Below are 25,812 nucleotides of genomic sequence, written 5' to 3'. Positions count from 1 at the left end.
TCTGCACAATAGCAACTTTATTTATGATTTGATTTTTACCAAACTGGCACACAACTTGTATCACCATAAGATCTTGGTTCCTTTCTTGAACTGGCCAGATTCCATTATGGGTTCCAGAGTTATGGCCCCTGAAAGGGCCAGAATTAGCTATTTTGACCTTGTCTTGCTTCCTTTCTTGAACTGGCGAGATTCCTTCATGGGTTCCAGAGTTATGGCCCCTTAAAGGTCCAAAATTGGCTATTTTGGCATTTGCAGCCATACAGAGACTTCATTTATGGTTTTATTTGATACAAACTTCCAAATATCTTCAACAACAATAAATCTTGGATTCCATGAGAAATCAGATCCAATTGTACCTTCAAGAGTTATTTTATATCTTATTACCTCCCCTGATTGTAATCAAAATGGATTTATATCAGTAAGTACTTATAGGACTTTATTTGAAATTTCATTATTGTTATTAGTTGGACTGAGACAATCAGGGTTAGATAACTATGGACTGATTTTATGTCAAATTACCTCCCTTTATTTCAAATTAAAATGGATATATCTCCGTAATTAATGAAGATACTGATCTGAAATTTCATTTATGTCAACAGATTTATTTGGCAGATCCTTCTTTTGTTCACTTACAATATTTTTTTTTTTAATTACTTCCCTTTTACGTTACTATAAATAGCTTATTTTTAGTAACTTTTTTATTATTGGCCGTAGGGAAAAACCGAGACCACTTTTCTGTGGTACAACATGGATGGTACCTCCAATTTTTATGTGTATTTTGACATATCTATACCTTGTAAGATTTTTTTTTCTTTTTGGTTAAATTTCTTCCCTTTGTTTTTCCTGTTCTTTGGACTTAGATATTTTTTCTGAGGACCTTCTTGTCTTCAAGTACAATGATAACAGGTGAGCGATATAGGGCCATCATGGCCCTCTTGTTTACTCTTTCATAGTTCTAGTACTACATCAAATTAACAGACTTAAAATGTTTATATATCAAAGCAAATTTTCCTGTATAACTACTTAAAAGGGTGTATTTAATACTAACCAATCATTGCTTATGTGATGTACTTCAAAGCTTGGTATCGGTATCAGTATCGTTAAAAATACCGTATTGTTTCGTTGGTATCGGTATCGGACCGCTTCGTCCTTAACGATATCCAACCCTACCCATGACATAGTGTCATGCATAGATAGGAAAAATCTCGGGTGATTTTATTTGCATATTAGGCGCCGCAAATTACTCGATAAATTTTAAGAGTAACCACATGATGTTTTACGCAAATATTGAAGATGAAAGCCCATACTTTGCATTAGTAAACATCCGGAATTCGTTTCTTTAAGAAAAGAATAAAAATAAAGCGATAGATTATGAGAAGTTTTGTTCAAATGGCCGATAATCGAGAATATAAGTATATATCCGGTAATCAATAGACAAGGGTCAATTAAATATAACGATGATATGTTTAGCAAACTCTTTGAAGAATGAACAATTATCGCTTATTATCGCTAATTGACTACTTATACCTCCAAAGAGTCAAGGTTATGATGAGGTGCGATAAACATTTTTTTTGCAAACTTCTAGGCTGTGTAAAATGCCAAGGGTCGTTGAAGTCAGCCATAAAATCGTCATGGGACGCAAAAATTACGGCTGTTTGTCACGTCAGACAGGGAGTCATTTAATTTAAGATAGTTCTGCACGTTTGATAGACCGGAGAAGTGATGGTGTAACGTCATTTACTCGGAAAACGTAGAATAAACCTGTATTTGGCGTACGGAAATGGAAATCATTTTATGAATTAATGACAACCTGTGAGTAAATTTATTAAAATGACACTGTTACTATATTTCTAATGTCAAAAAATGTTATTAAAACATATGACACGTTAATAATTCAAATAATGTCTCAAAATTAGCGTGGAATATTTGGTTCACTTTAATCATGGTCAAATATCTCAAAAATAAGCACACAGACCTTTACATTTTATTTTACCATATTATAGGCCATATGATTATTTACAAGTGTGAGAAGTTTAATGAAAATCTACATTGTAGAAAAATTTCTATTTGCGAAAATGTTATGAAAGTTATGATTTTCCCATAGACTCCCATTATGAAAAATTGTGTGAGGTCCAAAATTTTCAAATCAGTCTAGCAAAAAATCAAGAATACGACCCTATCCTTTTTATTTGCTGGATTTTCTAGGTATATTCTGAAGTTTTGAAAAATTGGGGTTTAATCAAATTCTACATTGTAGAAAAATTTTCGATCCAAACATGCAGAACTACCTTAATGACTTTATATAGTGATTTACGTTGGGCGGTCTGGAACAGGGTCGTATACGATTTTTAGCTCACCTGTCACATAGCTTTTGTGATCGCCCTTCGTCCGTTGTCCGTCCGCCGTCTGTCGTCTGTCCATCCACAATTTCCTTGTGAACACGATAGAGACCACATTTTGTATTTGATTGTATGAGCATAATGTCTCGGTTCCTTTCGAAAACTGGCCAGATCCCATCATGGGTTCCAGAGTTATGGCCCCTTAAAGGGACAAAATTTGCCATTTTTGGCTTGTGAACACGATAGAGGCAGCATTTTGCAATCAGCTTTAATCAAACTTGCACACAACTTGTATTGGCATAATATCTTGGTTCCTTTCGAAAACTGGCCAGATCCCATCATGGGTTCCAGAGTTATGGCCCCTAAAAGGGCCAAAATTTGCAATTTTTGGCTTGTGAACACGATAGAGGCAACATTTTGCAATCAACTTTAATCAAACTTGCACTCAACTTGTATTGGCATAATATCTCGGGTCCTTTCGAAAACTGGCCAGATCCCATCATGGGTTCCAGAGTTATGGTCCCTTTAAGGTCCAAAATTTGCTATTTTGGCTTTTGCAGCCATATAGAGACTTCATTTATGGTTTGATTTGATACAAACTTGCAAAATATCTTCAACAACAATAAATCTTTGATTCCATGATGAATCTGTCAGATCCAATTATAGGTTCCGGGGTTATTTTATATCTGATTACCTCCCCTGATTTTAATCAAAATGGATTTATATCAGTAAGTACTTATAGGACTCATTTGAAATTTCATTATTGTCATTACTTGGACTGAGACAATCAGGGTAGATAACTATGGACTGATTTTATGTCAAATTACCTCCCTTTATTTCAAATTAAAGTGGGTATATCTCTGTACCTAATGAAGATACTGATCTGAAATTTCATTTATGCCATCAGATGGACTTGGACAATCGGTGAAGATACATATTGACTGAATTTATGACAAGTTCTCTCACTTTATTTTTTATGTAAATGAATATACCTAGCAGCTTCTAATGAGATTGGTCTGAAACGTTATTTATGTCATCCATGGTAAGAAATAGTCATGTTAGATAAGTCTTGATTGAATGTTAATCGATATAAATACTTTTCTAATATATTGTTGTAAAGGCTTGTACTCTGTATCTTCTACATGCATATACCAATGCATGATTACCTCCCCTGATTTCAATAAAAATGGATTTATCTCAGTAATTATTTATAGGACTCATTTGAAATTTCATTACTGTCATTAGTTGGACTGAGACAATCAGGGTAGATAACTATAGGCTGATTTTATGTCAAATTACCTCTGTTTGTTTCAAATTAAAATGGGTGTATCTCAGTAACCGATGAAGATACTGATTTGAAATGTCATTTATGCCATCAGATGGACTCGGACGATCAGGGTAGATAACTTTTGACTGAATTTATGACAAATTACCTCCCTTTATTTTATGTTAATGAATATACCTCAGCAGCATCTAATGAGATTTGTTTTAAATGTTATTTTAGTCTTCCAGGGCAAGGAATAGTCATGCTAGTACAAAAATGCAGCATTTGAGCCTAGGACCCTCAAACTTGGTATGGAGATTGGCCCTGACTAGTACGTGACCCATAGGTCAAAAGGGACTGTTACAAGAAAATATTTATCCTGATGATATTTAATGTGTATGCCTATGTGATCTATGTCAAAACTTGATCTAATCATTAAGAGCAATGGTACTCAGGTGAGCGATATAGGGCCATCATGACCCTCTTGTTTTTCTTTATCTTCAGTATTCCCTAATGTACCAGCAGCACCAGGTCTACCATGTATAGGAGAAGATCGTAATATGTACAGGCGTGGTGCACGAAGATGGAGAAAACTGTACAGGGTGAATGGACATCTGTTTCAAGCTAAACGGTTCTCAAGGGTAAGTTGTGATACAGTTTCATGTTTGTACCGGATTGAGATAAAGTCGCTACTAAATGTGTCTAAATTTCTAAAGGTTTTTTTTAAGCCCGTTTGAAAAACGGGATGTATTATGGGAACGCCCCTGGCGGGCGGATGGACGGGCTGGCAGCGTCCACAGACTTTGTCCGGAGCATATCTTCTTCATGCATGTAGGGATTTTGATGAAACTTGGCACAGTTGTTCACCATCATGAGACGGAGTGTCTTGCGCAAAAACCAGGTCCCTAGGTCTAAGGTCAAGGTCACACTTAGAGGTCAAAGGTCAAATTCAAGAATGACTTTCTCCGGAGCATATCTTCTTAATTTTGATGAAACTTGGCACAGTTGTTCACCATCATGAGGTGGAGTGTATGCGCAAGAACCAGGTCCCTATATCTAAGGTCAAGGTCACACTTAGAGGTCAAAGGTCAAATTCAAGAATGACTTTGTCCAGAGCATATCTTCTTCATGCATGGAGGGATTTTGATGAAACTTGACACTATTGTTCACCATCATGAGACGGAATGTCATGCGCAAGAACCAGGTCCCTAGGTCTAAGGTCAAGGTCACACTTAGAGGTCAAAGGATACAAGAATGAAAACTATGTTCGGAGCATTTCTACTTCATGCATAGAGGGATTTTGATATAACTTGGCACAAATGTTCACCACCACGAGACGGAGTGTCTTGCGCAAGAACCAGGTCCCTAGGTCTAAGGTGAAGGTCACACTCGGAGGCCAAAGGTCAGATACAAGAATGACTTTGTCAAGTGTCATGCGCAGGTACCCACACCTGGTCACTACCTTGCCTAGGTCACACCCCCTCCCCTCTCACCCCCCCCACCGACAAAAAAAAAAAAAATTCCTTTTTGTTATTATTTCTTTTCAAACCTTCCATCAATATTTATCAGCATGCAAAGTTGTACCATTCCCCCACCTCACTCTCCACTCAGTCTTGCCCATCACCCCAATCATGCATCCCCATCCCCCACCCATTTTTTTTCATCATTTTTAATTTTCCATCAATATTTAGAATCAACATGTGAAATTTTGTACCCTCACCTGGTCCCCCCCCCCCCCCCCCCCCCCCCCCCCCGGCAATAAAAAGCATTCATTTTCTGTTAAAATGATTTTGACTAATGAAATTATTTGCTTCTTAGCAACATCCTTAACTTTTTGCCGGATATATTTTTTTGCCATTCCTCACCACAAGCCCTTTCGGCGGGGGATACCAGTTCATCGAATTTGCTTGTTGTTACTATAAATAGCTTATATTGTAACTTTTTCATTACTAATCGTAAGGAAAAATTGAGACCACTTTTCTGTAGTACAACATGCTAGTTACATCCAATTTTGAGTAGTATTTTGACCTATCTTTACCTGGTTAGGATTTTTGTTTGGGTTTACAATTGTTTTTTTTTTATATTTATTTATTTTTTTTTTTTTTTAAGATTAACTTCCCTTAGTTGTTACTATAAATAACTTATATGGTAACTTTTTTATAATTGACCGTAGGGAAAAACCAAGACCACTTTTCTGTGGTACAACGTAGATGTTACTTTCAAATCTTAGGTGTATTTTAAGGTATATGACGGTTAATTTTCATGCATATCCAAACGTGATGGATAATGGGTCAGTAGAATCATTAAAACCACATGAAAGGAAAACTTTTGCGGCAAACACACAAATTATATTCTTTGATCTGCCCATAATTATGAAATGTTTGTTCGCACTTATAAAGCTTGCTGAGAAGATGTTGACAGTTTGAGAATGTGTCATTAAATATTGATTACGACAGACACAGCGTGATCACAATAGCTCACCATGAGCATTGTGAGCTATTGTGATCACGCTGTGTCTGTCGTGCGTGCATGCGTCCGTCGGTGCGTGCGTGCGTCCGTTGTCAACAATTGTGTTTAAAAGACATCTCCTCCATAACCACTGAATGGATTTTGATGAAACTTGGCATGGATGTTCCTTGGATGGTCCTCTACTAAAGTTGTTCAAACGGTTCCACTTGGTTGCAATATATATATGAAATAATTTCACACAAATGGTCCTAATGTCACCCTCTACCAAGATTGTTCATATTATACCGATTCGTCACTGCTAGCCCGATTTTAGAATAATTTTACACAAATGGTCCTTATGTGACCCTCTACCAAGATTATTCAAATTATTTTGATTTGTCAAAAAACATGGCCGCCAGAGGGCATGGTCACTTTTCCCTATATATGTATGTAGTGGAAACTTTAAAAATCTTCTTGTGTGAAACTGCTGGCCCCATTTTAGAATAATTTTACACAAATGGTCCTTGTGTGACCCTCTACCATGATTGTTCAGATTATTTTGAATCGTCAAAAAACATGGCCGCCAGAGGGCGTGGTCACTTTTATACTTTTTCACTTTTCCCTATATGTATACAGTGGAAACTTTAAAAATCTTCTTGTGTGAAACTGCTGGCCCGATTTGAAAATAATTTTACACAAAATTAATGGTCCTTGTGTGATCCTCCATCAAGATTGTTCAAATTATTTTGATTTGTCAAAAAACATGGCCACCAGAGGGCGTGGTCACTTTTCCCTATATGTATATAGTGGAAACTTAAAAAAATCTTCGTGTGGAACTGCTAGCCCGATTTTAGAATTATACACAAATGGTCGTTGTGTGACCCTCTACCAAGATTGTTCAAATTATATTGATTCGTCAGAAAACATGGCTGCCAGGGGGTGTAGTCACTTTTCCCTATATGTATATAGTGGAAACTTTAAACTTTAAAAATCTTGTGTGAAACTGCTGGCCCGATTTTAGAATAATTTTACACAAATGGTCCTTGTGTGACCGTCTACCAAGATTGTGCAAATTATTCCGATTCGTCAAAAAACATGGCTGCCAGGGGGCGCGTTCACTTTTCCCTTTATGTATACCATACTTGTCCAAATTATTGCCCTTAGTTAAAAAAAAAAGTGGCCACGCCCCTGTGTCTGACATATACTTACTATAGGCTTTGATATTAGAAACTTTGAAAATCTTCTTCTCTGAATCAATAATTATAGCTATTTGGCGTGTGATATCAGATTTGTAATGTCTACCGTAATTGTTCAAATTATTGCCCTAGGTTCAGAAGTGTGTGTGACATGTATATAATATAGGCTAACATAGAAGAAACCTAACTTTGTACTTATGCAAACACACTTTAAGCCTTGTGCACAGGTGAGCGCTTTAGGGTCAATGACCCTCTTGTTTAATGTCTGTTTCATGCAAAGTTATTGGTTTGCTTGCCACAAATGACCGATTTTGATTTTCATGCAAAGTCATTGTAATGCTGAACAAAATTTTTACTATATATACAGTTTGTCTTGGTCATTTTGGGAATATTTCTACCGTTACTTTGTAAAAAAGGAAAAAAGTCACTGACCTAGGTATTACTTATCAGTTACCACTTACATTCAAGTGAAGCAGTATGGGGAGCAAGCACTTTTTCAAAAGTTGTCTCTTGTTTCATTTAAAAATCTTTTAAATAGTTGAGCACTGATGTCCTTCAGGAGCTCTGGTTAGTGTAAAACATTAAACATTTAAACCAGATGAGCAATATATTGTTCCATCATTGCCGTCTTGTTTTTAACCATTTAATTTCATCTTCTGTTCAAATTTCAGAAGGCAGTTTGTGAGTTTTGCCAAGACAGGATTTGGGGTCTAGGAAGACAAGGTTTTAAATGTATACAGTGTAAATTGCTGGTGCATAAACGCTGCCACAAACTTGTCAAAATACAGTGTGGAACAGCCAGACCACCCATAGTAAGACTTAGATAATTATCATTTTATACAGCAAAAACATGTTCTTACTTTTTAGCTCACCTGAAGCAAAGGTTCAGGGTAAGCTATTAGTGTAGGCGGATGATGCTGGGTCCAGCATCTGTTATCAGCATTTCAACAAGTATTTCCTCTGAAAGCACTTGTTGGATTACACCAAACTTTGTCTGTAGCATTTTTAGCTCACCAGTCACAAAGTGACAAGGTGAGCTTTTGTGATCGCGTGGCGTCCTGCGTCCGTGCATGCGTAAACTTTTGCTTGTGACCACTCTATAGGTCACATTTTTCATGGGATCTTTATGAAAGTTGGTCAGAATGTTTATCTTGATGATATCTAGGTCAAGTTCGAAACTGGGTCATGTGCGGTCAAAAACTAGGTCAGTAGGTCTAAAAATAGAAAAACCTTGTGACCTCCCTAGAGGCCATATTTTTCAATGGATCTTCATGAAAATTAGTCAGAATGTTTACCTTGATGATATCTAGGTCAAGTTCGAAACTGGGTCACATGCGGTCAAAAACTAGGTCAGTAGGTCAAATAAAAGAAAAACCTTGTGACCTCTCTAGAGGCCACATTTTTCATGGGATCTGTATGAAAGTTAGTCTGAATATTCACCTTGATGATATCTAGATCAGATTTGAAACTGGGTCACGTGTGGTCAAAAACTAGGTCAATAGGTCTAAAAATAGAAAAACCTTGTGACCTCTCTAGAGGCCATATTTGTCAATGGATATTCATGAAAATTAGTCAGAAATGTTCATCTTGATGATATCTAGGTCAAGTTCGAAACTGGGTCACGTGCGGTTCAAAACTAGGTCATTAGGTCTAAAAATAGAAAAACCTTGTGACCTCTCTAGAGGCTATATTTTTCCATGGATCTTCATGAAAGTTGGTCTGAATGTTCACTTTGATGATATCTAGGTCAGTTTCGAAAGTGGGTCACATGCAGTCAAAAACTAGGTCATTAGGTCTAAAAATAGAAAAACCTTGTGACCTCCCTAGAGGCCATATTTTTCAATGGATCTTCATGAAAATTGGTCAGAATGTTCATCTTGATGATATCTAGGCCATGTTTGAAAGTGGGTCACGTACGGTCAAAAACTAGGTCAGTAGGTCTAAAAAAAGAAAAACCTTGTGACCTCCCTAGAGGCCATATTTTTAAATGGATATTCATGAAAATTAGTCAGAAATGTTCACCTTGATGATATCTAGGTCAGGTTCGAAACTGGGTCACGTGCGGTTCAAAACTAGGTCATTAGGTCTAAAAATAGAAAAACCTTGTGACCTCTCTAGAGGCTATATTTTTCCATGGATCTTCATGAAAGTTGGTCTGAATGTTCACTTTGATGATGTCTAGGTCAGTTTCGAAAATGGGTCACATGCAGTCAAAAACTAGGTCATTAGGTCTAAAAATAGAAAAACCTTGTGACCTCTCTAGAGGCCTTATTTTTGAATGGATCTTCGTGAAAATTAGTCAGAATGTTCACCTTGATGATATCTAGGTCAAGTTCGAAAGTGGATGACGTGTGGTCAAAAACTAGGTCATTAGGTTTAAAAATAGAAAAACCTTGTGACCTCTCTAGAGGTCATATTTTTCAATGGATCTTCATGAAACTTGGTCAGAATTTTTATCTCAATATCTAGGTCAATTTCAAAACTGGGTCACATGAGCTCAAATACTAGGTCACTATGTCAAATAATAGAGAAAACGTCGTCATACTCAGTTCAAAACTGGGTCATGTGGGGACAGGTGAGCGATTCAGGACCATCATGGTCCTCTTGTTTTGACTTAGACTATGCTTATTGTAATGTTAAAGTTTGCGTACCATCCCAAATATTTTCAAAGTCCATTGAGATATTGCTTTCATATTTTGCATACTAGTTTACCATCATGACCCCAGTCTGTAAAAAGGAGGAGGCAACTCTATCAAGCATTTTGACTGAATTATGGCCCCTTTTCGACTTAGAATATGCTTATTGTAATGTTAAAGTTTTACTCATAGCTTATATTATACTATCAAGCACTGAGAATAGTCGAGCGCACTGTCAACTGACAGCTCTTGTTTCACTTTCAAGTGAAATAATTTAAATTGCACCTTCTTGTGGCCACTTCTTTCTTATGGTTGCTATACTTCTGTGACAAGGCCGTATTGTTGGGTGTATTATTCGTCACTCCTGTGACAGTTCTAGTTAACCATTTGTGTTGCATATATCCTAAAATAATATTTCACCTAGAATCATGAGTGTCACCAGTGTCCTATAGACACACATCTAGTTTAAAGATATTTTTGTATGTAAATTTCAACAAAAAGTATAGTTAGCTCACCTTGAGATCAGATGTAGGAAGTATTGCAAAGCTTAAAATGCATTTAGCTGGGAGAGGGGATTTGCAACGTCCCACAGGTACCCCTACAGTGGCTGTGCCTCTTGAATGTGCTGGGGATCTGTGGCCCCCAAATCCCCCTCTTCTTTTCAGGATTGTCACTTTGTCCCTGCAAATACCTGAATAAACTCACCTGGTGAAAGAAGTCATTGCTCCAAGTACCTGAATACTCAAAGGAATCGTTGCTCCAGATTCTCATAACAGCTGAAAACAATCATTGTGCCAGTATGCCTGAATATTCTTAACTGCTCAGGTCAAACATTCCTGCAAATGAGTAGATCCTCTTACATATCCAGCAGCTATAGCTTCAAATGCCTGAATACTCACAGTTATTCAAATCAGTCATTGCTCCATGTATTAATATGCTTTCCTGCTCAAAGCAATCTTAGTTCAAAATGAGTATATACTCCTACCTGCACAAAATGGTCATTGTTGCGATTGACTAAGTATCTGTACCTGCTCAAGCAGTCATTGCTCCATATGAGTAAATCCTCCAACCTGCTAAATGCAACTATTGCCCGAAATAAGGTAATCCTCTTCCCTGTTCAAAGCAACCATTGCTTCAAGTAAACAAGTTCTTTTACCTATTCATAGCAGTCAATGCTCTTTAGGAGTAAAGCCTCTTACCTGGCCAAAGCAATCATAGATTCAAATGCCTGGATACTCCTACCTGCACAAGGTCATCATTAAATACTCACATCTACTCAAAGCAGTTGTGTTCAAATGAGTAAATTCCTTTAATTATATGCCCAAAGGGATGTATTATGCTATACCCCCCGTGTCCATCCATCTGTCTGTTAGCAATGTTGTGTCCGCTCTAACTCTTGAACCCCTGGAAGGATTTCAAAGAAACTTGACACAAATATTCACCACATCAAGAGGACTTGCAGAGCGCATGTTCTGTGTGGCTTGCTTCTAGGTCAAGGTCACACTTAGGGATCAATAGTCATATGACTTTGTTTTGTGTCCGCTCTGTAACTTGAACTACTTGAAGGATTGTAAAGAAACTTGGCACAAATGTTCATCACATCGAGATGATGTGCAGAGCGCATGTTCTGGATGTTTTGCTTCAAGGTCAAGGTCACACTTGGGGATCAATAGTCATATGAGTGTGTTTCGTGTCTGCTCTGTAACTGTTGAACTACTTGAAGGATTGTAAAGAAACTCGGCACAAATGTTCACTACATCGAGATGATGCGCAGAGTGTACATTCTGGATGTCTTGCTTCAAGGTCAAGGTCACACTTAGGGGAGAAAGGTCATCGCTCTGTAACTCTTGAACCCCTTGAAGGGTTTCAAAGAAACTTGACACAGATGTTCACCACATCATGCAGAGCACATGTTCTAGATGACTAGTTTCAAGGTCAATGTCACACTTAAGGGTCAAAGGTCATCACTCTGTAACTCTTGAAATGTTTTAAGGATTTCAAAGAAACTTGACACAAATGTTCAGCACATCGAGATGATGTTCAGAGCAAATGTTTTGGATCACTAGCTTTAAGGTCAAGGTCACACTTAGGGGTCAAAAGTCATACCTTCGGGCGTATGTTGTTCCACATTGTGGTGCTCTTGTCATTATTCTGGATACCTAAACACTTTACTTACTTCATAGCTGAAAAGGAGTAAATTTTCTTACCAACCATTGCTCCAGATACCTAAATATGGTGAAACTTGCATAAAACAGCCAACAATGGGAGCAACAAAATTTGACTGCTGAAGACAGATGGTTACTTTAACCCTTACCCTGCTAAATTTTTATAATGGACTGGTCCATCATTCAATTTGGACAGTACCATTTATTATTCAAAGGGGTGTTTAGTGAAAATTTACTGAACAGTGCAGACCATGGTCAGACTGCACGGCTGATCTTGGTCTGCACTGGTTGCAAAGGTAGAATCACTTGCCGCCAGCAGGCTAAAGGTTAAAGACAAGTTGAAATTAGACCAAGAAAATCAATTTGGGAAGTTAGATTGGTTGGTTGCTTAAGGCAAGTGACTGCATAATATATAGTCCAAAAAATCTGTGCATAAAAAGGGCTGAATTGTGCACCTTCTGTGAAAAGCATGAAACTTGGCACGGTAGTACATAAGTATTTTACGCTTCATTTAAGACTGGGAAGCAGTTTGTGGATATCCAAGATGGCCACCAAAATCCAAGATGGCCGCCATATTTCTCTTTACTAAGAAAATGGCAAAACAAGTGTGTGTATCCTGTAAGAAAGCTTTGGAATAATAGTGAAATATATCTTACGCTTCGAATATGTTTGCTATTTATATCAAAATAAAATAATATGGCCACCAAAATCCAAGATGGCTGCCAAAAATAATCTTTTATTTGAAAATGGCGAAATATTGATTACATCACGTAAAAGGATGTTACTTGGAACAGTCATATATAAAACATATACCCTTATATAATCAAGACCATCATATTGAAACAAAAACCAAAATGGTCATTATATTCCAAGATGGCAAGCACTATGACTCTGTTTATAGATTACATACTGACACTTGATTTTCTTTTCTAAGGTATACAAGCCATGTTATATATGTATTGTGCAGACTGAAAATACAATTTTCTTATCCTATGTTACTTGTATTCCTTGATACTAAACAGTTATGTATAAAAGCTGGTTTCTTTTGTTTACATGAAAAATGTATTAATGAAAGTTGCACCCCCCCCCCCCCCCCCCCCCCCCACACACACAAATACACACCTCCCTGTTTAAATGAGGCCATAAGTTAAAAAAGTATCTAAAATTTCAAAGGACAAAGTCAGAAATACAAACCGATTCAGATTAGCAAAATATTATTTTACCAACTTATTTTATGTGAAAGTTTTGTTCATATTAATAAATGTTTTGAGTAAATGTTTCTGATTACAAAACATTGTGTAACAATTGGATTAGATAGGTATATAACAGGTACTTGGCAGGTCAGTAATGCGTATGTTAGTGTACAGTGCATAAAGTAAAAGACAAAACTGTTTTGTATTGATATTTGGTTTTTTTCAAAGCCGAGACGAAAAGTAAAAAAGAACTTTGCAACACAGACACAGATGTGTACATGTAGTCTATAAGTTACTAACAATTATTATAACAGTACAGACAGTTTCCAGTCCAGATGTGTATAAAAGGTATATAAAAGTTGTAAACTACACATTTTAATATCTAAATCGGTTAATTTGCGCAATAAAATACAGAATAATATATGAATTTGAAAGAACTATCAAGTACTGAATTTGTGCTGTTGTCAATTTATTGTTCTGTGTAAAAGCAATCATTAATTCGTGCTACTTACATACCTAATTATTTGTAAACAACTTGCCCACCTGCTGCTATGTATTGTTATATTACTGAAATTACTTTACCATAGCTAGAACTGTTTACATCATTTTCTTTCAGCATAAAACAATGGTAATAATATGGCTATTTTTTGGTTGTGGATCAAGTGTTGTTATATTTTATGGTTCTTTAGGATCGTGGAATCCATTCAGTATCCACTATAATAGAATTCCGCTAAAGCCAATGATAGGAGGTGTGAGGGGAGTTGTACTACCCATTACCTTTCATGAACAGACTCAGTCAAACGGAGTCTGCTATTATTTTGCATGGTTGTATTCTTTGCATCCAAAAGATCTTATAGATTTTATTACTATGGCATACTGGTTGAGAACCATTTTCCGGACAGGACCAGTTTCCGGACACATGTAATATCCGCTTTATTTCGTTGTTATTCATGTAATTGTTTCATCGAGATCATTTAGATGTTTGTTCTTCATGTCTACAACAAACCACTATTTTATAAGGCTGTATAATGTTTGGGTTTTTGATGATAACTCACCTGCGTTTACAAAACAACTTTCTGTCTTAACGGGGCATGAAGATAGCATTGCGCATGTGCAGTAGTATACACATGCCAAGGTATCAAGTGGGGAAGAAATAACCAAACTACATAATGATTGTCTGCTGATAACATGTTCTACTTTTAATTTCACGCTAACAGTTACGTAAGATGCAGGGCTGTCGATTTTTGCACTTATTTTTAGCTCACCTGTCACATAGTGACAAGGTGAGCTTTTGTGATCACCCTTCGTCCGTCGTCTGTGCGTCTGTCCGTCCGTCAACAATTTCTTGTCTGCACGATAGTGGTTTCATTTATGATTTTATTTTAACCAAACTTGCACACAACTTGTATCACCATAAGATCTCGGTTCCTTTCTTGAACCGGCCAGATCCCTTTATGGGTTCCAGAGTTATGGCCCCTGAAAGGGCCAAATTTAGCTATTTTGACCTTATCTGCACAATAGCAGCTTTATTTATGATATGATTTTTACTAAACTTGCACACAACTTGTATCACCATAAGATCTTGGTTCCTTTCTTGAACCGGCCAGATTCCATTATGGGTTCCAGAGTTATGGCCCCTGAAAGGGCCAAAATTAGCTATTTTGACCTTGTCTGCACAATAGCAGCTTTATTTATGATTTGATTTTTACCAAACTTGCACACAACTTGTATCACCATAAGATCCTGGTTCCTTTCTTAAACCGGCCAGATTCCATTATGGGTTCCAGAGTTATGGCCCCTGAAAGGGCCAGAATTAGCTATTTTGACCTTGTCTGCACAATAGCAGCTTCATTTATGATTTGAATTTAATCAAACTTGCACAAAACTTGTGTCACCATAAGATCTCGGTTCCTTTTTTATACCGGCCAGATCCCTTAATGGGTTCCAGAGTTATGGCCCCTGAAAGGTCCAAAATTGGCTATTTTGGCTTTTGCAGCCATATATTTACTTCATTTATGGTTTTATTTGATACAAACGTCCAAAATATCTTCAACAACAATAGATCTTGAATTCCATGACAAGTCAGATCCAATCGTAGGTTCCAGAGTTATTTTATATCTGATTACCTCCCCTGATTGTAATCAAAATGGATTTATATCAGTAAGTACTTATAGGACTTATTTGAAATTTCATTATTGTCATAAGTTGGACTGAGCCAATCAGGGTAGATAACTATGGACTGATTTTATGTCAAATTACCTCCCTTTATTTCAAATTAAGATGGGTATATCTCCGTAACTAATGAAGATACTGATCTGAAATTTCATTTATGTCAACAGATTTATTTGGCAGATCCTTATTTTGTTCACTTACTATAATTTGTTTTTTTAATTACTTCCCTTTTACGTTATTATAAATAGCTTATTGTACCCCCCGACAACAAAGTTGTAAGGGGGGGTATACTGGTTTCAGGTTGTCTGTCTGTCTGTCTGTCTGTCGGTCCGTCTGTCTGTCTGTCCGTCTGTCTGTAGACGTAATCTTGTGCGCACCATCTCTCCTTATCCCCTTGACAGAATTTAATGAAACTTCACACAAGTGATCAGTACCAACAGTAGTTGTGCATGGGGCATGTTAGGTTCTTTTAGAAAAAAATTTTTTGTACCCCCCAACAACAAAGTTGTAAGGGGGGGTATACTGGTTTCAGGTTGTCTGTCTGTCTGTCTGTCGGTCTGTCTGTCTGTCCGTCTGTCCGTAGACGCAATCTTGTGCGCACCATCTCTCCTTATCCCCTTGACAGAATTTAATGAAACTTCACACAAGTGATCAGTACCAACAGTAGTTGTGCATGGGGCATGTTAGATTCTTTTAGAAAAAAAATTTGCAGAGTTATGGGACTTTGTTTTTTTGTTACTATACTATATACATAGACACAATCTTGTGCACACCATCTCTCCTCATCCCCTTGACACAATTTAATGAAACTTCACACAAATGATCAGTAGCAACCCTAGTTGTGCATGGGGCATGTTAGGTTCTTTTAGAAAAAAAATTAGCAGAGTTATGGGACTTTGTTTTTTTGTTACTATACTATATACATAGACACAACTTTGTGCGCACCATCTCGCCTCATCCCCTTGACACAATTTAATGAAACTTCACACAAGTGATCAGTAACAACAGTAGTTGTGCATGGGGCATGTTAGGTTCTTTTAGAAAAAAAATTTGCAGAGTTATGGGACTTGTTTTTTTGTTACTATACTATATACATAGACACAATCTTGTGCACACCATCTCTCCTCATCCCCTTGACACAGTTTAATGAAACTTCACACAAGTGATCAGTACCAACAGTAGTTGTGCATGGGGCATGTTAGGTTCTTTTAGAAAAAAATTTGCAAAGTTATGGGACTTTGTTTTTTTGTTACTATACTACATACATAGACACAATCTTGTGCACATCATCTCTCCTCATCCCCTTGACACAGTTTAATGAAACTTCACACAAGTGATCAGTAACAACAGTAGTTGTGCATGGGGCATGTTAGGTTCTTTCAGGAAAAAAATTTGCAGAGTTATGGGACTTTGTTTTTTTGTTACTATACTATATACATAGACACAATCTTGGTTGCACTGTCTCCTCATCCCCTTGACACAATTTAATGAAACTTCACACAAGTGATCAGTACCAACAGTAGTTGTGCATGGGGCATGTTAGGTTCTTTCAGCAACAAAAATTGCAGAGTTATGGGACTTTGTTTCTTGTTAACATACTATGTACATACAGTCTGCATATGCAATCTTGTGCATGCCTAATCTACTCAACCCTTGCACACAATTTAATGAAACTTCACACAAGTGATCAGTACCAACCCTAGTTGTGCATGGTGCATGTTACATTCTTTTAGATAAATATTCTGCATAGTTATGGGACTTTGTTTTTTGTTACTATACTGTATACATACAGTCTATATACATACAGTCCACATAATTATGCAATCTTGTGTGCATCAAATTGCAATGTACTGTGTCAGTGCATGCGGGGGGTACATTCATCATCTTTAGTGATAGCTCTAGTTTTTAGTAACTTTTTTATTATTGGCCGTAGGGAAAAACCGAGACCACTTTTCTGTGGTACAACATGGATGGTACCTCCAATTTTTAGGTGTATTTTGACATATCTGTACCTTGTAAGCATTTTTTTTTCTTTTTGGTTAAATTTCTTCCCTTTGTTGTTCCTGTCCTTTGGACTTAGATATATTTTCTGAGGACCTTCTTGTCCTCAAGTGCAATGATAACAGGTGAGTGATATAGGGCCATCATGGCCCTCTTGTATTCTGTATCTATTGGAATTATCAAAAATTCGTATAAGACGAAATTCGAGTTTTTTTTATAGTCAACCTCGGTTTGCTTTCGTAGCTGCTATTGAACGTCGGGTTATGTTTCATGTGCAATTTTGAAGAGATGAATGATAGAGAAATGTGTAGAAATAGTTTAATTACTTATTGTACCCCCGACAACAAAGATGTAAGGAGGGGTATACTGGTTTCAGGTTGTCTGTCTGTCCGTCTGTCCGTAGATGCAATCTTGTGCGCATCATCTCTCCTTATCCCCTGGACAGAATTTAATGAAACTTCACACTAGTGATTAGTACTAACAGTAGTTGTGCATGGGGCATGTTAGGTTCTTTTAGAAAAAAAATTTGCATAGTTATGGGACTTTGTTTTTTTGTTACTATACTATATACATAGACACAATCTTGTGCACACCATCTCTCCTCATCCCCTTGACACAATTTAATGAAACTTCACACAAGTGATCAGTACCAACAGTAGTTGTGCATGGGGCATGTTAGGTTCTTTTAGAAAAAAAATTTGCAGAGTTATGGGACTTTGTTTTTTTGTTACTATACTATATACATAGACACAATCTTGTGCGCACCATCTCTCCTCATCCCCTTGACACAATTTAATGGAACTTCACACAAGTGATCAGTAACAACAGTAGTTGTGCATGGGGCATGTTAGGTTCTTTCAGCGACAAAAATTGCAGAGTTATGGGACTTTGTTTCTTGTTAACATACTATGTACATACAGTCTGCATATGCAATCTTGTGCATGCCTAATCTACCAAACCCTTGCACACAATTTAATGAAACTTCACACAAGTGATCAGTACTAACCCTAGTTGTGCATTGTGCATGTTACATTCTTTTAGATAAATATTCTGCATAGTTATGGGACTTTGTTTTTTGTTACTATACTGTATACATACAGTCTACATACATACAGTCCACATAATTATGCAATCTTGTATGCGTCAAATTTCAGTGTACTGTGTCAGTGCATGCGGGGGGTACATTCATCACCTTTAGTGATAGCTCTAGTTTTGATATCAAATTAACAACAAAACACCGTCAAAGTATTTGTCCGGATACTGGTTTACCTGACGGGAAAAATAACTTATTTTAGTGACCCCATTTGAGGCCCCCTGTTAAACCCATATTTTACGTCACAACGCGATGCTGATTACAACATAGGATGTGGAAGGAGCTGAAATTTGTGCAGTGTGGGCTTCATCTATGTCAAATATTTTTTGGGGGGAATAATGGAGCCGAAATATGAAAATGTGTCTGGAAAATGGTTCCCAACCAGTATAGTCTTGCAATATGACATTTACAATAGGAAAAATTATCATCTGTATAATGTTATGCTTCTAATGATGAATAAGCATGTCAGTTGTAAGCATACCAGATAAGTAGGGTATTAAAAGGCTTTGTCTCATATGCCCAGAAACTGCAATGTCCTGCAAACCTGAATCACAGTAATGCAGACTTTAGAGAAGAGTTGCACCACTCAATGTACTTTATCAAGGCTACTGCCCACTGCCACACTCTCCACAAGACTCCAGTTATGGCATACGAACAGCCACTGTATGCAATTGCTAAACAGATAAAGCGAAATAGGCCAATAACATATGATGAGAATAAGGTTTTGATCACACCGGGTGGATTGTATTATAAAGATAGCCGCATGGAAGCATATTTGTGACCTGCTAGACAATAGTAGATGGACTGCACACTATATGTTCAGACTATGAATCAGTAGACATCATGTTGTGTTTTAAATTTGACCTCTCCCAACTGTTCAAGAAGGCTACCCTTTGACATCTGAGACGTTGTCATCCTTTCAGAAAAGAATCCAAACATGTTTCGTAAATTTTCTACATTCTGCCCAGTTAACTGAAAAATTAAAATTCATTTCCGGTTCCCTCCATGTTGGGTAGTTTGCAGTCAGAAACAATTCTAGAACTACTGTCAACACTTGAGAATCTGTCTACGAGTGTCACATTAACTGAAGCGTCCATAATTAATGTGAGGCAGCAATTTTGATAAGACTGAAAACGAGTCCTACTAAAGCGTTTATTGAGTATTCACCATAGGTACTTCATACATGTAAAGGTTCTTCCAAGAATTTTCAACAGATGTGACATCGTATGGGAAATCTACTTGTAGGATATCCTCAAAGCTGATCCGACCCCATTATTCTGTTGTGAAAAAATGGAAGAAACCAGCACCTCCCTTGAAAGCAACATCGGGGCTTACAGTGTGGCACCTGCGGTTTCCCAGGGTAGTGTAATATTGCCATTATATGAGTAGTGTGTTGTCCTTTCGTATGACAGAATATGTGCAACAGAATTATCGTGTCAATACTGCCATAATGGAGCTGTTAACACATAAGGGATAGCAGCCTTACTGTGACATACCAAGAGAGGGGTACTAAACAGTAATTGTTATTTGTCTGTCTCCTCAATTATTATTTTGTAAATGTTTCATTAATTGCTGCAATGAAACATGTTGAAGCTAAAAGGGCAGGTTAAATCTAGGGTCAGTCAATGAGAGAAGAAAAACATATACCAACATGAGTAATCAGGGCTGTATATGGATAATTAGACCAATGGAAATTACTAAGACCTGTTGTAGATATACGAGGTCAGGTGTGCATTTCCGACGTAAATCCATTCCTTCTGATTTTTTGCGTCCATCTTGGATTTCATTTGTCAAATTCATTGACTTATTTAGCCAATGTAAGTGTTAGATTTTTATGAGCATATTTTTATACAATCATGCAACATCTCACATTATTCACACAGTCATTATGCTCAACTGACGCAGGATTTTCATGGGAAATATATTTTATGGCTGCCATTTTGAATTTTATTGGCCGTATTAAATTTATTTATTCAATGTCAGTTTTAAAATTGTTTGAGGAGCGCATTATACAAATATATAAACTACCATGCAATGTTTCAAAATTTTCAGTCACGCACAATTTTCATGGGAAAATATTTTGTGGCCGCCATCTTGAAATTTGTCGGCCATATTGCATTTGTTTATCCACTGTTAGTGTAAAATTGTTTGAGAGGTGTACTTCACAAATATATGTTCTACATGTACCATGCAACGTTAAATAATTTTCGCACAATTCTTCCTTCAGAAGAGCGATTTTCATGGAAAAATGATTTTTTGGCGGCCATCTTAGATTAGGCCGCCATCTTGATTTTTTTCTATTTGCATATAGAGCTTGTCTGTAGATAAATATTACTTTCTGCTACATTTTTTTTCTCGCCATGTTTACAGTGCTATAGCATTTTTTACAAAACTGTTAATTATGGCGGCCATCTTGAATTTTGGCTATATCTACAACCTGCTTCCCAGTCGAAAATGAAGGACAATACACCAATCTACAATCGTGCCAAGTTTGAAACTTTTCACAGAAAGTGCACAATTATTTCACCAATTTCTTGGACTAATAGGACTACTATATATAATGTGCAGGTCCAGAGAGAGCCTCAGGGTGAAGCTCCACCACCTTATGCAGACAAATGTCAAAGTCAAGTACCAGGGAATGAGTCAAATGGAGATTCCACAACAACAGCACAAATAGACATTGGCAAGGAGGTATGGTATCCAGTCTTTGTTTTATTGTACATTGTATAACTAATGTAAATTCATGTATTTTTGGTGAAGCAAAATTTCGTATGCGTATTATCTTCTTTAAGGAAATGTACAGGTTTTATACAAACTTTTTTGTCAAAAGTATACCTTTTTAAATCCACCCGCCACAAGTGGTGGTGGGGGGGTGTTATAGGAATAGTCTCTGTCCGTCCGAGCATCTGTCCTTCCATCCGTCCGTAACATATTATGTCCGCTCTGTATCTCCTAAACCCCATGCCATGTTGGCTCAAGGTCACAACTCTAGGTCAAAGGTTTGAGCCTTCCATTTTGTGTCCGCTCTGCATCTCCTAAACCCCTTGAAGGATTTTCCTGAAATTTGGGTCAAATGATCACCTCATCGAGAAGATTTGCAGAACTCATAAGTCAGCCATGTTGGCTCAAGGTCACAGCTCAAGGTCAAAGGTTTGAGCCTTCCATTTTGTGTCTGCTCTGTATCTCCTAAACCCCTTGAAGGATTATCGTGAAACTTGGATCAAATGATCACCTCATCAAGAAGATTTGCAGAACTCATAAGTCAGCCATGTTGGCTCAAGGTCACAACTCAAGGTCAAAGGTTTGAGCCTTCCATTTTGTGTCCACTCTGTATCTCCTAAACCCCGTAAAAGATTATCATGAAACTTGGGTCAATGATTACCTCATCAAGAAGATTTGCAGAACTTTTAAGTCAGCCATGTTTGCTCAAGGTCAAGGTCACATCTCAAGGTCAAAGGTTTGAGCCTTCCATTTTGTGTCTGCTCTGTATCTCCTAAACCCCTTAAAGGATTTTCATGAAACTTTGGTCAAATGATCACCTCATCAAGAAGATGTGCAGAACTCATGAGTCAGCCATATTGGCTAAAGGTCAAGGTCACAACTCAAGGTCAAATGTTTGAGCCTTCCATTTTGTGTCCACTCTGAATCTCCTAAAACCCTCGAAGAATTTTCAAATTCATTGATGTTGTTATACATGGACTATAAAATATACTTAACAACGTCAATGCTCCCACCTTATACCATCAACCCTTTCACTATCCATAACAGTGGCGGAGGATATAGCTGTCTTCCAGACTGCGTTGTTCTATATTTTATCTGCTTATATTTTATATGGAACATTAATATATTTTACTGACTACATACAGGAGGAAGCGGTCGAATCATCATTAGATAACAATGAGGTATTGTCATGTTCACAGTGTTTATGTTTAGTTGTGGTTGTGGCACTTGAAAATAACAGAGCTTGTTGTATTTACTTCTTTCTGTGCATGTTTCAGTAGAACCTATGTGATCATAAGTTGTCAGTTGTCAAACCATCATAAACTTTTATACAACAATCTTCTACACTTCTGAGGCAGAAACTCTGAAACTTCACCAAATTTTTGCTTGGGTGATACTTTTTATATGCCCGAAGGGACGTATTATGTTATACTCCTGGTGTCCGTCTGTCCATCGGTCCGTTAGCAATTTCGTGTCCGCTGTGTGTGTGTGTGTCTGTCTCTGTCTCTGTCTCTGTCAAAGCTTGTCCGCAACTCTTTAAGTCGAACATTTTTCATCTGATCTTCACCAAACTTGAACAAAATGTGTTTAACCATAAGACCTCGGCCAAGTTCGATAACTAGCCAAATCCGCCCAGGCACTTTTGAATTATGGCCCTTGAATTACTGATTGGGTCCATTCATCAAAGCCATCGAGAGAAACTAGACATTTTTCAGTGGGGTCCACTCATCAAAGCCATCAAGAGAAACTAGACATTTTTGAGTGGAGCAGTTGTGGGAGACATGCGCTTTTCTCAAAAGCATCTCTAGTTTTTAGCTCCACTATTCGGAGAATAGGGGGCTATACTACTCGCCCTGGCGTCGGCGTGACCCATCTTGGTTAAAGTTTTTCGGCAACATTTGTTTTTCTGTCATACCTTTGTTACTATTGCTTATATCTTACTGTAACTTCACATAAACATTGTCCAGTATACAAACAATGTATGTGTAGGGATGAGCCCATTATACCCAAGCAAGTCACAGCGTTACTTAGTTTTTTTAAGGTTAAGTTTTCGGCAACCTTTGTTTTCTGTCATATCTTTGTTACTTGCGTATATTACTGTAACTTCACAAAACATGTCTAGTATGCAACAAAGTATGTTTAGGCTGAGCCCATTATCCAAGGTCAAGGTCACAAGTGTTTACTAGGTTATTTTAAGGTTAAAGTTTTCGGCAACCTTTGTTTTTCTGTCATAACTTTGTTACTTTTGCTTATATCTTACTGTAAGTTCTCATTAACATTGTACAGCATACAAACATAATATATGCAGGGGCTGGGCCCATTATACCCAAGGTCAAGGTCACAAAGGAGTTATACTTGGAATTATTTTCATGTTAAATTTTTCGAAAGCTTTATTAATAGACATGTCTTTGGTACTTTAAAAGATAATGACTTGAAATTAAAAATATTTGTTTATAATCATCATCTGCATGTGTGGTTACATACCCCATAACTCTAATTGTATTTTTGACAGAATTATGCCCCTTTTGTACTTAAACTTTTTTTGCAATCTTCGCTTTCTGGATATTACTTTAATGCAATATAAGATAAAGACTTGAAACTTAAAATGTGTCTTTATCACCATCATCTGCATGTGTGGTAACAATCCCCATAACTCTGATTTGTATTTTTGACCAAATTATGCCCCTTTTATACTTAATTTTTTTTTAACAAACTTCGTTTTCTGGACATAACTTTGGTACTATATAAGATAATGACTTGAAATTCAAAATATATCTTTACCATCATCATCTGCATTTGTTGTAACAATCCTAATAACTCTAATTTGTGTATTTGATGGAATTATGCCACTTGGTGTATCTTCCTTTTATAGTAGAGGTCTCTTATTCAGACATATATTCATTTTACTGTCATCCCCGAATAGTGGAGCGCTCTGTCTTGCGGACAGCTCTTGTTTTTTAATTACTTCCCTTTTATGATACTATAAATAGCTTATTTTGAAACTTTTTTATTATTGGCCGTAGGGAAAAACCAAGACCACTTTTCTGTGGTATAACATGGATGGTACCTCCAATTTTTAGGTGGTTTTTGACATACATGTACCTTGAATTTTGGAATTTCTTCCCTTTGTAGTTCCTGTCCTTTGGGCTTCAACAGTAAAGTTCTTAAAATTTTGCTCCCATCCTCTCATACCCCTTGGGCGTATATTGCCCCGCTTGGCGGAGCTCTTGTTAAAATGTGTACAAATAAAGATAATCCCTACATAACTTGAGTTTGAAAAAACACTTTAAAAATCTTCTTCTTATATATGATTCTGCAGTAGTTGGAGCTTCATTAGTCTTGGTCTGTAGCATCATTATAAGGTCCTCTCCCAATTTTATTCAAAATGGGTGCACTCAGCTGTATTTAGGGATGGAAAAAGTTAAAAATAGACAAATGCTTATATGACTTCTAATGAATCCTTGATGGACCTTCATCAACTTGCCTGTAGCATCATTAAGGACCTCCATTATCAAATGGGCACTCAGCCTATTAGGGAGAAAGTAACATAGACAAACTTATGCTTCTAAGATCGCTGATGACCATTATCAGATGGCCTGAGATCTATAGCCTCTCCAATTTTATTCAAAATGGGGCACTCAGCCCTATTTAGGGGGAAGAAAAAAGTTAACAATAGACAAACCTTTAAATGACTTCTAATGAATCGCTTGATGGACCTTCATCAGACTTGATCTGTAGCATCATTATAAGGTCCTCTCCTTAATTTCTTCATATGGGGGTGCATTGCACCTTTAAGGAGCCACGAGAGCTTGAAATAGAAAAACCTTACTAAGACATGATTGTATGACATTAAACCCAACAAAAGAAAACAAACAGACTTGGAGGTCAATGGTTTATATGGTTTCTTCTGTGTCTAATTTATAAACTTACATCATCCATTAAAGAAATTTTATAGTACAGTGAAACACCGCTCGCTCAAGCATCGATGATTCCAGCATCCAGGCTCGCTCGAGCAATTAATGTGGTCCCGGCCGATTTCCTTCTATTTTGTATGTGAAATTACCATGGTTGGGCCGAGCTTCAATAACGGGATCACTCGAGCATGACACTTGTTTATTAATTTACTCTTTTTATGCCCCCGAAGGGAGGCATATTAGTTTTCAACTGTCCGTCCGTTCGTTCGTTCGTTAGTTAGTTAGTTCGTTCGTCACAATGTTAACTTTTTGCATGAAGGCACTTTACTCGCGAACCACTGCACCCAGGACCTTCAAACTTCACATGCTGATAGTACTTATTGAGTACACCACCCCTACTGACTTTGGGGTCACCAGGTCAAAGGTCAAGGTCACAGGGGCCAACGTTAACTTTTTGCATGAAGGCACTTTACTCGCGAACCACTTCACCCAGGACCTTCAAATTTCACATGCTTATAGTACCTATTGAGTACACCACCCCTACTGACTTTGGGGTTACCAGGTCAAAGGTCAAGGTCACAAGGGCCAATGTAAACTTTTTGCCTGAAGGCACTTTACTCGCGAACCACTGCACCCAGGACCTTCAAACTTCACAGGCTGATATAACTTA

At 37.3% G+C, this 25,812-nt stretch overlaps 1 protein-coding gene across 3 annotated transcripts in view; it reads left to right on the top strand.

Annotated features, from left to right (window-relative positions):
* LOC123527409 (protein kinase C iota type-like) overlaps positions 1-25,812 on the top strand; it is a 213,633-nt gene that overhangs the window by 71,657 nt on the left and 116,164 nt on the right. For all 3 annotated transcript variants that reach the window (XM_053523317.1, XM_045306832.2, XM_045306834.2), the window contains exons 5-8: positions 4,108-4,244; positions 7,919-8,059; positions 21,076-21,198; positions 22,374-22,409. In XM_053523317.1, the coding sequence (XP_053379292.1) occupies positions 4,108-4,244; positions 7,919-8,059; positions 21,076-21,198; positions 22,374-22,409 (437 nt within the window). The remainder of the gene's footprint in view (positions 1-4,107; positions 4,245-7,918; positions 8,060-21,075; positions 21,199-22,373; positions 22,410-25,812) is intronic.

Source organism: Mercenaria mercenaria, chromosome 14 (genome assembly GCF_021730395.1).
Source record: "Mercenaria mercenaria strain notata chromosome 14, MADL_Memer_1, whole genome shotgun sequence".
Lineage (NCBI taxonomy): Eukaryota > Metazoa > Mollusca > Bivalvia > Venerida > Veneridae > Mercenaria > Mercenaria mercenaria.
Note: the sequence above shows the minus strand (reverse complement) of the source record. Positions and strands in the feature narration are given on the sequence as shown.